This window comes from Rousettus aegyptiacus, unplaced genomic scaffold (genome assembly GCF_014176215.1).
Source record: "Rousettus aegyptiacus isolate mRouAeg1 unplaced genomic scaffold, mRouAeg1.p scaffold_m13_p_17, whole genome shotgun sequence".
Classification (NCBI taxonomy): domain Eukaryota; kingdom Metazoa; phylum Chordata; class Mammalia; order Chiroptera; family Pteropodidae; genus Rousettus; species Rousettus aegyptiacus.
This window is the reverse complement of record NW_023416292.1, coordinates 45,429,865-45,446,589: the sequence shown is the minus strand read 5'-3', so window position 1 is coordinate 45,446,589 and position 16,725 is coordinate 45,429,865. Positions and strand designations below refer to the sequence as shown.

At 34.1% G+C, this 16,725-nt stretch overlaps 1 protein-coding gene across 1 annotated transcript; it reads left to right on the top strand.

Annotated features, from left to right (window-relative positions):
• The first annotated feature begins 4,722 nt into the window (after positions 1-4,722).
• LOC107499728 (olfactory receptor 6K3) lies at positions 4,723-5,640 on the top strand. The gene has a single exon (XM_016124198.2). The coding sequence runs from the start codon at positions 4,723-4,725 to the stop codon at positions 5,638-5,640; it is 918 nt and encodes a 305-aa protein (XP_015979684.2).
• Positions 5,641-16,725: the final 11,085 nt, after the last annotated feature.

Genomic DNA, 16,725 nt, shown 5'->3' with positions numbered 1-16,725 from the left:
CAGACTTGATTAGGACTCTTATTAAAACTGAATTGTCATACTTTCTTTTCAAAATAGTCACCAATTTTCTTTGCTCACTTTTCCAAGGCTGTCTTGTGGGTTTAATTATGATTATACCCAGTGGCTTGATTCCAAGTTAATTTATTTGACATCAACAATTATTTACCTACCAATTCTGTTCTATACACTGTGCAAGATAAAAGATTTTTATTTCCTGAAGGATAAACTCAGTCTAGAGAAGGTAAAACAAGTAAATTGATAATTATTATGCAACGTGATAAATACAATACAGAAACTCTAGCATAATAATGCCAAATATTTCAGAGTGTTTATGTATTCTTCACAATACTCTAAGCATTTAATATGTATTTGCATATATTAGTAGAGGCAGTTAAGGGCAGGTTAAAACATCGTTAGAGATGTTGTGCATGGCTTTAAATTCTGACTTTGTTATTTATCAGCTGAGAATCCCTGGGCAAAGTCTATGCCTAAGTTTTCTCATCTGTAAGAAATGGGATAACAATCTTACCTCATTAAAATATCATGAGCATTAGGTTAAAAAAATATATAGTTGCTTGTGCGTGGGACAGTGCTTGCCACAGTAAGTACCATACCTACTATGTTATTATTGTTATTATAATATATTCAACCATTCTCACAACCTTATGCTCTAGTGCTAATATTTTCTTTATCTTACAAACATGGAATTAAAGGCATAGAGAAGCTAAGTAACTTAAGTCACAGGGTTTGCAAGCAGTGAAAAGCATTTAAATTCTGGCAATTTGTTTCTGATATACAGATTATTAACCAGTATTTTATATTGCTTTTGTGTCAGGAGAAGAGGCAGGGTAAATAAAGGCATGCTACATTCCAGTCAGAGGAAGTGGTAGGGTGCCATGATTTCACAAAACAGTGTGAACATTGGGGTTATAGAGAATAGATTTGAGAAATCCCAAGAGGTGAAGCTAGAGAGAGTTCGGAGTTAGATATGTTGGTTTGGAGCTTATGAAAGAGCTACCTGGAGAAAACATTTGGAAATAGTAATGGTTTAAATCTCTTATAAGTGGAAAAGATCACCATGGGAGCATATAGAATTACAAAGGTTAGAATTGACGATGGGAGCCCAGGGGAAATAAACACTTGGGAAAGAGTTTAAGAAAAGCAGACAATTCTTAGTTTTTTTGAGGGACCACCATACTGTTTTCCATAGTGGCTATACCAATTTGCAGTCCCATCAGCAAGGTATGAGGGTACCTTTTTTTCCACATCCTCTCCAACATTTCTTATTACTTGTCCTGTTGATTATAGCTATTCTAACAGGTGTGAGATGGTATCTCATTGTGGTTTTGTTTTGCATTTCCCTAATAGTGATGTTGAGCACCTTTTCATATGTTTGTTGGCCATTTGTATGTCCTCTTGGGAGAAGTGTCTGTTCAGGTCCTCTGCCCATTTTTTGATTGGATCGTTTTGTTGTTTCGGTTGCTGTTATTGAGATGTATGAGTTGTTTGTATATTTTAGATATTAGGCCTTTATCGGAGACATTGCTTGCAAATATATTTTTCCATTGAGATGGTTGTCTCTTTTCCTTAATGATTTCTTTTGCTGAGCAGAAGCTTTTTAGTTTGATGCATTCTTGTTCATTTATTCTTGCTTTTATTTCCCTTGCCTTTGAGGTCAAATTTACAAAATCCTCTTTAAGCCCAAGGTCCTTGAGATTTGTTCCTGTTTTCTTCTATGTATTTTATTATTTCAGGTCTTATTTTTAGGTCCTTCATCCATTTTGAGTTAATTTAAATGTGTGGTGATAGACAACAGCCTAGTTTCATTCTTTTGCAGGTAGCCTTACAATTTTTCTAGCACCATTTATTGAAGAGGCTTTCCTTTCTCCACTGCTAGTTTTTGGCTCTTTTGTCAAAAATTATTTGCCCATATAAATATGGGTTTACTTCTTGACTTTCAAGTCTGTTCCACTGGTCCGAGTGTCTTTTTTCCTGCCAATACCATGCTATTTTGATTACTGTCACTTTGTAGTATAATTTGAAGTCAGTCAGAGTGATGCCTCCAGCCTCGTTCTTTTTTTCAGGATGACTTTGGTCATCCTTGGTCAGGGTCTTTTGTGCTTCTGCCCAAATCTTTTTGTTGTTGTTGTTCTTTCTTTAAAAAATACCAATGAGATTTTGATGAGCATTGCTTTAAGTGTGTATAATGCTTTAGGTAATGTGGTCATTTTAACTATGTTGATTCTTCCAATCTAAGAACACAGAATATGTTTCCATTTCTTTGTATCTTCTTTAATTTCTTTTAATAGGGTCTTATAGTTTTTATTATATAGGTCCTTCATATGTTTTGTTAGATTTATTCCTAGGTATTATAAATCTATATATTGCAATTGTAAAAAAAATATTTTGTTCAGTTCTTTTACTGACAATTTATTATTAGACTATAGGAATGGTATGAATTTTTGAACATTGATTTTGTATCCAGAGACTTTACTGTATTTGTTTACTGTTTCTAGTAGTGTTGTTGTGAAGTCTTTAGGGTTTTCTATGTAGAGAATCATGTCATCCACAAATAGTGACAGTTTGACTTCCTCATGTCCTATTTGGATGCCTTTTATATCTTTCTTTTGCCTGATTGCACTTGCTAGTACCTCCACTGTTATATTGAATAATAGTGGCAATAGTGGACAGTCTTGCCTCTTCTTGATCTTAGAGGGAAGGTTTTCAGTTTTTCACCATAAAGTATAATGTTGGCTGAGGTTTTGTCATGGATGGCCTTTATAATTTTAAGGTACTTTGCTTCTATACTGATTTTGTTAAGTGTTTTGATCATAAATGGATGCTGTATCTTGTTGAAGGCTTTTTCTGCATCTATTGATATGAACGTATGATTCTAATTTTTAATCTGTTATGTGGTATATCTCATTAATTAGTTTGCATATGTTGAACCATCCATGTGCCCATGTGATGAAGCTCACTTGATCTTGGTGTATAATATTTTTAATATGTTTCTATATTCAGTTTTCTAGTATCTTATTTAGGAGTCCTATTTAGAATTGATCTGCCATACTATCCAGCAATCCTTCTACTGGGTATTTACCTCAAAGACTTGAAAATCTATATCTGAAAATATATTTGCACACCAGTGTTCATAGTAGCATTATTCACAGCGGCCAGGACATGGAAGCAACCAAAGTGTCCTGTGATAGATGATTGGTTAAAGAAGCTGTAGCACATATGTACAATGAAATATTACTCTGTTATAAGAAGTGATAAAATACTGCCATTTGTGACAACATGGATGGACCTCATTTTAAGTGAAATAAACCATACAAGAAAGTTGAATATCACATGATATCACCAATATGTGGGATATAAAACTTAAAGCAACAAATGAACAGAACAAACAGAGACTTAGGGATATGGACAATGGACTAAGGTTACCAGAGGGTAGGGGGTGGGAAAGGAAGGGAGAGGTAGATGGGGTAAAGGTAGTCAACTATAGGAGTTTAAGGGGAGGGTGAAGTGAGTAAGGGGATGAAATATATGGTAGCTGAAGGAAACTGGACTTTAGGTGGTAATCACACAATAGAACATATAGATGTCAAACTATAATGTACACCTGAAAATTATATAATTGTATTAACCAATGTTATCCCAATAAACTTAATAAAAAAAATTTTAATTTAAAAAAATTTAAAAAGCAAAGAGCAGCCAAGTTAATACAAGAGAGAAGAGGAAAAATAAGAGTATGAATGAGAGTATAAATAAAAGTAAGTGAAACAAAAGTAAAAGCCAAAGTCAGAACCACCTCTAAGAGTAACTAGGAGCCACTTCTATTGAGAATGGAATCACAGAGCAGAGGAGGAAAGCCTCAGGTAGGAGTATTGAACTGTTTCTAGTGCCAGAGAGAGCTGAGTAGTTTTCATTAGTAATTGGAAGGCATGGCATTGCTTAACTTGGTCAGAGAATATTAAGAGGAATAGTAGTATAGAAAGTATACAGCAAGTGTTATAAAAGAAAGAGAGATGTAATGAGTGGATTTTATTACTCCACCAGGTAATGTATAAGTCTTTCACAGCTATTTACTTGATCCTGCCACCTCCTTATTAGATAGATACTATTTTTAACCTCATTTCACAAATGAGTACTTGAGACTAAAAGATTAAGTAATATGCAAAAACACATATAAGTATTAATAGGCTTAATTGGAATTTCAGTGTAAACCCCATGCTTACATTCTCATCCCCTAGAACAGAGATCTCCAAAGAAGAATGTGGAAGATGGTCCAATTGGGTGGGAAAAGAATATAATGTAATTTCTATTATGTCTATTTTTTATCCATGCTCCTTACTTTTTAAATTTATTATTATGTAATCTACACATATATTTGAATTATTATGTCATAATACAGTACATGTATATAACTTACTAATACAAATACTTAAATTAGAGGTTAAGTTAAAAATTATACTAATTTTGTACTACTAAAAACATTTGGAGACATCTATTTCTGTAATCATGCTTCTGCAGGATTGAGAAAAATATCTAATATTGGTTAATATGTACATTAGTGTGAAATTAGGGAAAAAATAAAACCTTAAAGTTATTCCTTGTTACTCATTCCAGTTATTTAGCTGTACATCTTATTTTCCTCTCTATCTCCTTGTGAGCTTGTATGTTCCTTCTCCTTCATTTACAGGTAGTTCTGTTGGGGATACAATGAGTGGAAATCTATCAACAGTGACTGAATTTATCTTTACTGGCTTTCCCAAGATCCAGGATGGTAGTCTCTTATACTTCTTTCCTTTACTTTTTATCTACATCTTTATCATCATTGGGAATCTATTGATCTTCTTTGCTGTAAGGCTGGACACCCATCTCCACAATCCCATGTATAATTTCATCAGTATCTTTTCCTTTCTGGAGATCTGGTACACTACAGCCACCATTCCCAAGATGCTTTCTAATCTCATCAGTGAAAAGAAGACCATCTCTATTACGGGCTGTCTCTTACAGATGTACTTCTTCCATTCACTAGGAAATTCAGAAGGTATCTTGCTGACTGCCATGGCCGTTGACAGATATGTTGCCATCTGCAACCCTCTTCGCTATCAAATGATCATGACCCCTCGGATCTGTGTTCAGCTCTCTGCAGGCTCCTGCATCTTTGGCTTCCTCATCCTGCTTCCTGAGATTTTAATGATTTCAACACTGCCTTTCTGTGGGCCCAACCAAATCCACCAGATCTTCTGTGACTTGGTTCCTGTGCTGAACTTGGCCTGTACAGACTTACCCATGATTCTGATTGAGGATGTGATCCATGCTGTGGGCATCATCATTACCATCCTGATCATTGCCCTGTCCTACATAAGAATCGTCACCGTGATCCTGAGGATTCCCTCTGCTGAGGGTCGGCAAAAGGCTTTTTATACCTGTGCAGGTCATTTCACCGCCTTCCTGATATTCTTCAGCAGCGTATCACTCATGTACTTGCGTTTCAATGCCACTTATCCACCAATTTTAGACACAGCCATTGCACTGATGTTTACTGTACTTGCCCCATTCTTCAATCCCATCATTTATAGTCTGAGAAACAAAGATATGAAGAATGCAATTAAAAAACTTTTCTATCTTTAGAAAGCATTGAACATATCTGGAGGTTAATTCTGAGTCACACAGCTTCTCTTTCATTGTTTTAATGTTTCTCTAACAGATTAAAACATAAAATTACTATATACCTAATTCTTTGTCACATTGAACATTCTATTATCCTGAGTATTTTCATTATATTTAAGAAAGCACAGTTATATTCTGTGTCATCGTTATACAACTTGACGTGTATATCATCAAAAACTTTATTTGGGGGTTAAATGTATTTCTTTCTTTTGAAAAGTTGTAATTAAAGGAAAAATTGCTCACCACTTTAGAGGGTTAGAATTGTCCATCAGAAGCTGTCATCCACTTCAAGATATTATGTCTTTATTTAGGTAGTAGATTATGGGAAAGTTATATCATAGACTATCTGACTAGCTTTGTCCAAGAGCGATACCAAAGAAAAAGACAAATACAATCTTATGTAATTATATTACACATTTATTTTTAGTTATATAACTTTTCATAAGAATAATAAGCATTTATCTTTAGTAAGACTAAATTATTAATATTGTCAGTCATGTTCATAAGAAAACTATAGTATAGAATACTATTTATAATAATACACTTTGGTACATACAGCTAAGTACACATATGAATTTTAATTATTGCTTGCCTTTTTGGGGCTAAACATCTTCATTTTCTTTAACATTTACAGTCAAAAGTCTTTTTTGCACCTGCTGAATACCAGCTTTAAAAACCTTTATGACAAAATAACTCTAAAAACTTTCTTCTCCTTGCCATATCCAATACTACTGCCTTAATTTAAGTTTCTATCATCATTTATGTACCACTATTGTAAGTATCCTTATAAAACACAAGTGCAAATTTTGGTACAAATATGGAAATTTTATCTCACGTGTTTGCTTGGGGGAAAAAAAAAGACAAGAAAGTAATGGAAATACTGAGCTACCAGAAAAAAAAAAGATAAAATGGCTATAGGAAAAGCACATATTTCAATAATCACCCTATATGTAAATGGACTGTCTCACCAATAAAAAGGCAGAGTTGTAGATTGCATCAAGAAACAAAACCCAACCATATGATGCTCCAGGAGATGCATCTCAGTTCCAAAGACAAATATAAACTAAAACTGAAAGGGTGAAAAATAATATTTCGAGCAAATGGCATTCAGAGAAAAGCAGGAGTAGCAGTACTAATATTGGGTGAAATATAAAAAGTAAAGAAACAAAATAATTATTTTCAAAATAAAAAAAGTAAAGAAAGATACTGAGGGATACTTCATAATGATAAAGGGAATCATGCACCAAGAAGACATAGCACTTATTAATATCTATGCTCCCAATCAGGAAGCCCAAAAACATGTAAAGCAATTACTAACAAAACTAAAGTGAGAAACAGAGTAAAACATTACCATAGTAAAGGATCTAAATACCCTACTCTTGGATATGGATAGATCATCTAAACAGAAAATCAATAAGAAAATAACAACCTTAAATGACACATTAGACCGACTGGACATATTGACATTTACAAAGACTTTCATTCCATAACAACTGCTTATACATTCTTCTCTAGTGCACATGGAACATTGTCAAGGATTGACCACCTACTGGGACACAGAGAAAACCTCAACAAATTAGAGTGGTTTGAAAGAATACCAACCATATTCTCTGATTATAATGCTTTGAAGCTGTAGATCAACTGTAAAAAAAAGTGGGAAGAATGAATACAAAGAGAAGAAACAACATGCTACTGAAGAATAACTGAGTCAGAGAAGAAATAAAAAGAGATCAAGAGATACATAGAAATGAATGATAATGATAGTACAATATATCAAAACTTTTGGGACATGGCAAAAGCTGTCATAAGAGAAAAATTTATATCACCACAGGTCTATCTCAGAAAAACAAAAATGAGCCTGAATAAAGAACCTAATACTTCATCTTAAAAACTAGAAAAGAAAAAACAAATGAAGCCTAAAGACAGCAGAAAGAAAGAAATAATCAAAATCAGAACAAAATTAAATGAAATTTAAAAAAAAAAGAAAAAAATGCAACAAAGAGCTGGTTCTTTAAGAAGGTTAGTAAAATTGACAAACCCCTGACTAGACTCACTAAAATAAAAAGAGAAAAGATACAAAGAAACAAAATAAGGGATGAAAGAAGAGAAATTATGATAGACATTGCACAAATACAAAGGATTGTATAAGAATACAATGAAAAAGGATATAACACAAAATTTAACAACCTAGGAGAAATGGACAAGGACTTAGAAAAATAAAACCTTCCTAAACTGAATCAAGAACTGGAAATTCTAAATAGACCGATCAGCAGTATGGAAATTGAAACGATCATCAGAAACCTACCAAAAAGTAAAAGTCCAGGACCAGATAGCTTCACTGGTGAAATTTACCAAACATTTGAAGATTTAATACCCATTCTCCTCAAACTTCCAAAAAATTGAAGAGAAGACAATATTTCCTAACTCATTTTTTGAAGCCAATGTTACCCTGATACCAAACCCTGGTAAAGATAAAACGAAAAAAGAAAACTATAGACCAATATCTCTCATGAACACAAATGCAAAAATCCTAAATAAGATACTAGTGAACTGAATACAGCAACATATTTAAAAGATTACACACCAAAATCAAGTGGGCTTCATCTCATAGGCACATGGATGGTTCAACATATGCAAATCGATTAATGAGATATACCACATAACAGATTAAAAAATTAGAATCATATGTTCATATCGATAGATGCAAAAAAAGCCTTCAACAAGATATAGCATTGGTTTATGATCAAAACACTTTACAAAATCGGTATAGAAGCAAAGTACCTTACTATAATAAAGGCCATATATAACAAATCCTCAGCCAACATTATACTTTATGGTGAAAAACTGAAAACATTTCCTCTGAAATCAGGAATAAGAGAAGACTTTCCACTATCACCGCTACTATTCACTACAACATTGGAGATCCTAGCAAGCGCAATCAGGCAAGAAAACGATATAAAAGGCATCCAAATAGGGCATGAAGAAGTTAAATTGTCACTATTCATGGATGACGTGATTCTCTACATAGAAAACTCTAAAGACTCCACAAGAAACACTACTAGAAAAAATAAGCAAATACAGTAAAGTCTATGGATACAAAATCAATGTTCAAAAATTCATAGCGTTCCTATAGTCTAATAATAAATTGTCAGAAAAAGAAGTGGAAAAAATAATTCCTTTTACAATTGCTACAAAAAAGAATATGATACCTAAGAATAAATCTAAGAAAACATGTGAAAGACCTATATAATGAAAACTAAAAGACCCTATTAAAAGAAATTGAAGAAGATGCAAAAAAAAAAAATGGAAAAGATATTTTGTGTTCTTGGGTTGGAAGATTCAACATAGTTAAAATGATCTTATTATTTAAAGTATTATGCAGATTTAATGCAATCTCTATCAAAATCTCATTGGTATTTTTAAAGAAATAGAACAAAAAAAAATCATCAATTTGTATGAAAGCACAAAAGACTCTGAATTTCCAAAGCTATTCTGAGAAAAAGAATAACTCTGGAGGCATCACTCTGCAGGACTACAAATTATACTATAAAATAACAACAATCTAAATGGCATGATATTGGCAGCAAAACAGACACACGGACCAGTGGAACAGAATCAAGAGTCCAGAACTAAACCTGTTTATATGGGCAAATAATTTTTGACAAAAGAGTCAACAACATACGGTGGAGAAAGGAAAGTTTTTTTAATAAATGGTGCTGGGATAGCTGGAAATCCACCTGCAAAAGAATGAAATTAGATTGTTGTCTATCACCACACACCAAAATTAATTCAAAATGGATTAAGGACCTGAGTATAAGACCTGAAACAATGAAATGCATAGAAAAAAACATAGGAACTAAACTCAAGGACTTGGGCTTAAAGGAGATTTTATTGATTTTACCTCAAAGGAAAGGGAGGTAAAGCAAAAATAAATGAATGGGACTACATCAAACTAAAAAACTTCTTCACAGCAAAAGAAATTATCAACAAGGTAAAGAGAAAACCAGTTGAATGGGATATATATTTGCAAACAATGCTTCTAATAAGGGCCTAATATCCTAAATATACAAAGAACTCATACAACAGAATAACAACAACAACAACAACAACAACAACAACAACAAATGATCCAATTAAAAAATGGGCAGAGGACCTGAACAGACAATTCTCCCTAGAGGACATACAAATGGCCAACAAACATATGAAAAGGTGCTCAATATTGCTAGCTATTAGGGAAATTCACATCAAAACCACGATGCAATACTATTCAAACTTGTTAGAACAGCTTTTATCAACAGGACTTCTAATAATAAGTGTTGGAGAGGATACAGAGAAAAGGAACCCTCATACATTGCTGGTGGGACTGCAAATTGGTACAGCCACTATGGAAAACAGCATGAGGATTCCTCAAAAAACTAAGAATTAATCTACTATATGAGTTAGCCTTCCCTCTACTGGGTATTTACCCCAAAGACTTGAAAACCCACATCTGAAAAAATATTTGCATACTGATGTTTATAGCAGCATTATTCATGGTAGCCAGAACATGGAAGCATCTGAAGTGTCCTACAGTAGATGATTGAATAATGAAGCTGTGGTACATATATACAATGGAATATTAGTCAGTCTTAAGATGAAAAGAAATATTTCCATTTGCAACAACTTGGATGGACTCTGAGATGATCATGCTAAGCAAAATAAATCAGACAGAAAAATTTGAAAACAACTTGATATCACTTATATGTCAAACATAAACCTAAAAGCAACAAACAAGCAGGACAAACAAGCAGAGACTCATGGACATAAAAAATAGACCCTTAGTTACTAGAGTTAGGGGGATATTGGGGAGAGGGGAGTTTGTTGTTGCAAATGGGTTAATCTGTGGTGACAGAAATAAATCTAACCAAGGGTGGTGAACCCACAATGCAATATATATATATATATATATATATATATATATATATATATATATATGTATATATATGCCTTATTGCTGAATTGTAAGCCTGAAACTTATTGGATTTCATTAGTCAATGTCACCATTAAAAATAAAAATAAAAAATAAAAATAGCTGTGTGAGTCTTGAGAAACAAGGAAAAATGACTTCAATGGACAAAATTAAAATGATTTCTTAAAATAATATCATACATGAAATAAAATTCAAGGGAATTTATGACAGGTAAGAGAAGGACCTATCTGAGACATATTTTGAAGTAATCTTTTGAAAAAGATGCTGGAAATTCCCAACAAAACAACTTGAATTTTGATAGATATAGGTTGAGGTAGGGATTAATTAATGGATATCTGGAATGCTTCTGTTCTTCAAGTGGCTGGCTTAGATATTTATTCCATTTTTCCTTTGATGGATGGCATGCTAAATACAGTTGGGGCATCTTAGCTTCAAAAATCTGAGTTCTGGATTACAAACCAAAAGAGAAAAAATACACATTAGTAACTGCCAGTAATAGACTTTGACTATACTCATGTTTTCCATAAGAGTTTGAGTTCTGAATTCTAACAAAGACACCTTTAAAATTATAGGGCTGCTGATAAAATGTATTGAGAATGGAGAGGTGGAATTTTGATACACTTACATTTCCAGTTTTATAGTATTTGAAACTGAATCCAGCAATTTTAACATAAATCTGATTAATTATAAATAAATAAAACAAACGAAACAGATGATCAAACAAAAAATTATACCAACAAAACAATTTGACCAAGGATGACATTTCACAACTTCATGGTAGCCTACCCATGGAATCTGTAGTTTTGTTCCATGAGCAATCAAAATTTAAACCCAATATGTTAGCATTCCTGTTTCCAACAGCTTGTGTTGGAAGGAAAATAGACCACAGGTACAAAAGAATCCACAGAGAAACCATGGAGTACATGCAATATGTAAAAGCTATGCTGGCACATACAAAAATTTGCTATTGTCAATTAAGTATTATACAATTTTTCAAACAAGGAAAATAAATCAAATGATTTAAAAATAATTCTGTCTAATCGAAAAGTATTGATTTCTATAAGTGTCACAAAGGGTTTATATAGTGCAACTGTTTATACTTTTCATGATGTATTTTAAAAATATGTAGTAATAGAAAGAACTTAATTTTGGGTGGTGAACACACAATGAAATATACAGATGATATATTACAAAATTATAAACTCAAAACCTATATAATTTTATTAACCAATTTTCTCCTCACTAAATTTACTAAAAAAAATTAAAAAATAAATAAATAAGTAAATATACATTTTCTTAGATTTCTCCCTAGTTGTATAGATTATTCATGTAGATCCCAGGCAATTTTCCTTCATGTTTGCTCCTTGTTTCTGTCAAAACTTTGATTTGATTACCAGAGGGATGAACAGAACCTCTATCATCTAAGCCATTTTTTTCCCATTTCATTGTTTCATATTTCCTATGCCCACTGCCTAGAGCCTTTTGGAATTTAGGCCTCAGTCCCTGTAATCATCTTAGTGCCCTTTCTTCAAACAACACCTCTTATTGTTTTCCCAGATAAAGTAGAAGTACTGAAAAATTTTGTCTAGTCCTTACTTCCGCAGCCTTCCTGCATTATCCTTTCAAGCTGTTACAGGACCAAGGATTCTAAAGACCATAATAACCCCTTAATTTCTTTGGGTTAGGGTCAACTGGAAGAGCTGTAGAAACACTGGGATGACCTGCTTGAGAGAACAATTGACAAAGGGCAGAAGCTCGATGTAGCTAGTCACCAACAGAGATTCAATACAGACATCCAGGATATTGAGTTCTGGCTCTCAGACATAATTGCAACTGGAAATGGTAGAAACATGGGAGCTTCATAAATGCTTCTCAGGTAATCATATTTATGCATGAATGATCTCCTCTACTCTTCTTGGGAAAAGTTTGGGGACATAGTTGCTAATTTTATTTTTCTTTAAAAGAGTTTTCATTTGGCAGCTTTACTGCCTTTTCTTCTATTCTCAAGCAGAGATACTGCTGGCCATGAAAGATCATGCCAGGGACTTGGCTTCTGCAGAAAACCTGCTCAAGAAGCATCAACTATTGGAAACTGAGATGCTGGCCTGAGAGGTAAGTAGTGTTGGAATCTCACTCTTCTGGAATTTCCATTCCCACAATAGAAATATTTCTGACTTACCTCTCTTCTGTATTAAAAGATCATTTGAAAATACAGTCTTGCAAAACTCACCGTAGTGTTCTCAGCCAGCAGTCTTTATACCCAGCTCAAATGCATGGGCTGCAGAGAGTTCGCAACGGTCACTGTTAACCAATGATCATTAAACTTATTCTAAGACTCCAAGAAGTGGATCCTAAAAGTTATTTTGTTCATTTAACTGATGCATGCATATAAAGTCACTGTCATCCAAAGGTTCATATTTCATATGGTCTTTGAAAGAAAATGCAAGTTTATTTTCTATAATTAGAAAGAAAAACAATAAAATTGGATGGAGGCATATGCAGTGAAGTTGAACTACATATACACTCTGGAAATTCATTGGAGAATCCCAGTAGCATTCTAATATCAAGTAAAGATTTGTGTTAGGAGCAGTGATAAAAGTGCTGGCAGGTGTTAATTTTATACAGGACAATTTTATATTATCAGTTTTATTTGGAGATAGAGATACTCACAGAGAGGACAAGAAGCCAAAGACTTTCTAAGTTCAATTATTTCAGGACTTGATGATATTGCTTCTGACTACACAAAGGGGCAGAGTTGAAATGAAAATAGAGAAGAGGTTGGGTGTGTTCTGTAGCCAATCTAAGAGTAGTTCTTGATAAATATTTTAATAAATTAGTCTGTATGAAATTCAGTACTGTGCTTGCTCACCAAGTTCTTATTTTCTAGCTGGGAAATGAAAGCAAATAAAGGGGGAAGCATTAGAAAAAAGAACAGAAAACATAAGGCCAAATGTGTAATTTGAGTAATGTAGTCATGCTATCCATATTGTCTTAGATCTTGCCCTTATTCAAACTGAATTAAAAGAACATAATGTAAAATTTACTATCTTCAAAAACAGTATTTTGACCCAGTCTTTGAACCTGAACCAGCAATGGTTAAAGTTGCAAGTTCACTTAATACCTATACTATACTGTTCACTGAGCATACTGGGCTTTCTAGGATGCACTCAGGGACCTGAATGAATTGGCTGCTGATCTGCTCTCCAGTGGGACTTTCAATGCTGACCAGATTGTGGAGAAAGGGATAATGTCAATAAGTGCTACCTAGGTGTCCAGAACTTAGCAGCTGTACACCATAAGAAACTGAAAGAGGCCTATGCTTTGTTCCAGTTCTTCCAGGACCTAGATGATGAAGAATCCTGGATAGAGTATGTACTGGCAACTCACATTGCATTGACAATCTAAGAGAGTAGATAATCCACTAAACATGTTTCTATTTGATGCTAAAATGAAATATGTAACGTTTTTTGTGGTTGGTATTACTTGTTAATCATGTCTGCCTTAGCCTGAAGTTAGCGTTGGTTTTATTTTCCCCAAATTCCCTCATGGTATTCTGTAAGAGAAAGACAAGAATGGAAGGAGTAGGGAGCAGTTTACATACATCCTGGGGAAAAAATTAAGAAACCATATATATTTGTTTTAGATAGTTCATAGATGTGTAACGCTCATTCTGAATCTGAGAGCTGGGCATATATGACTTACCTGGCTAATGAAATCATTATCATTATTCTTTCTGTATCCTTGTATTTAAAATGTCACAGAACTGTATATCTAATAGAGAATATTACACATTACCTGCCATAGTTTTGTTCCTAATTATCTTTGTTGTGAAAAATAAAATTCTGAATATATTAGCAAATCCAATTATTTGCTTTATTTACTATTTAACCAGCCTTGTGTTTCTCTTCAACAAACCTTTTGATTCTTCCTAGTAAGACTCAGAAAAAAAATAATTAGAAAAAACATTGTGCACAGGGCAATAAGCAGGACATTTTAGAAACCTTTTTAGGAATAGTAAGATATTTTACTGTGCTCATGGTGATGTTCAAACATTTCATGCACAAAACCAATCCAACTGTCATGACTGTTATATTATCAGCTCTTTATAACCCATTCTACCTAAGTTCATTAAAGATATTAATAGACAAAAATAATAAAGGCCATGAAACTTATATATGTAGGTATGTATGTTTGTGGTTATGTGTACATATGTAATTTTCGCTTTTTTGAAAAAGAAATGTTAGTGTATGTACTCAAGCAAAGAAGAGAAGATAATACAAATAAATATGCAAATGACTAATGAGAAGGCTATTACAGCTGTGAGTTTAGTAGATAGATATCAGTATGTTATTTTAATTTGTCATAAGTCAGAAGTTTTGCTGAAAGCCTTTGGCACTAATTATCTTTGTGATTACTGACACCAGAGTGTTACCTCTCCTCAGCTATACACATTCTTAGAAAACAGTTCCAAGATGACTTCAGATGTCTAAATTCTAAATTTTCTGTTTTCTTCCTTGTTTGCAGGGAGAAGTTGATACGAGTGAGCTCCCAGGACTGTGGGAGGGATCGACACAGGGTTCGGAACTTACTGAAGAAACACAAACGTCTAGAGGGGGAGCTAATGGCACATGAACCTGCGATCCAGGTAGGAATAATAGCATATGAGACCCGGAAAGACAGAGATAATCTAATCTAACAAATAATCCCATTATGTTATAGATAAATAGGATGATACTACAAAATGTGAAGGCAGCATGCCAAGGTAAAACCAAGTTAATTACAGAGTTCACAAGTGTTCTTTTCTCCTCCACATTTTGTGTTCTAGGAATAGAAGGATTCTGCACAGGAACCCATGTACTTCCCTGGAAGAAGCACTTTAATAGTCCAGGGCATACTTGTTGACAATTGGGATGCAGGTTGGAAAATCTGGAAAAACAGCACTTGAGCTGAGTCATATGGAAAGAAAGCAACTCAGGATCTGACTTGGCAGCAGGGTCACTCTGTAACCATTAATAATTCATAAGGTAGATCATGGACAGATGCCAACGCATTTGTCCAAAATCTTGGGTAAGTTTAGCACGACAGATCTCACTGCAGCTTTTTTCATTCTACCAGGATTTTCAGGACCATCTCAAGTCCCATGAAGTTTAGAAATGATCTGGAGGGTAGGAAGAACCAGATACATTTCCAGGGAACTATGTATAAATTGAAAAATATTGTAAGGTAAAGACACATGGAGGGGGTATTTTTTAGAATATGCTGGATATGGGAGAGAGGCTGGGGGATAAGGCTGCTGTGAGTAGAGAGGAGATCCAGGAATGGCTGGCTCAGTTTGTTTAATACTGGGAGAAGCTCCAAGAGTCAGCCACGGCTCGTTGAGTTGAAGATAGAAGGCCCAATTCTCTTCCTGTGTTGCAGTTGTTGGGTGGTGTTGGGGTTGGAGATACTAAATGCTCAATATATCTCCTCAATTACCCGTCTCTACCTATCTTCTAAGTCAGTGCTCAAATTCAGTCTTCTCGGAAACTTACTTCCATTTAACCCACTGTGTTCTAAATATACCTCTATACCTGCACTTACTTGCAACATATGTTTTCCTTCATACCAGGTTATTTGCCACAGGTCTGTTTGTTTATCTCCTAGTTTTAACTTCGTGTACAACACTCAGTAGTGGAAAAATGAAGAAATGATTTTCTTCTCCTTTACAACCATATAGCTAATTTGAATCAAGTAGTCATATAGCTAAATAAAATAATATCTTCCTGTAATTCCATGTCCATTGGCAATAAAAATACATTTCCACCTGGGGAATAAAAGTACTTTGCAGTGCCTATATTTTATAGAAAGAATGTCAGTGCTCAGAGTAGAAAGAGACTCTGCTTCATTGCTGTTATTCTCCAGCTCCAAAGTCTTGGCGTTTTGTTTGGACATGGTTTTCTTCCCCCAACAAAAATTCCTAAAGAATAGATGATGCCACAAAATTGAGTCTCTGGAGCAAGGGTCTCCCCCTTTTAAGATGAAATCAACACAGCTGACCAGTAGGCACACATTCGATCGTTTTGTGGCACAGTTCGACG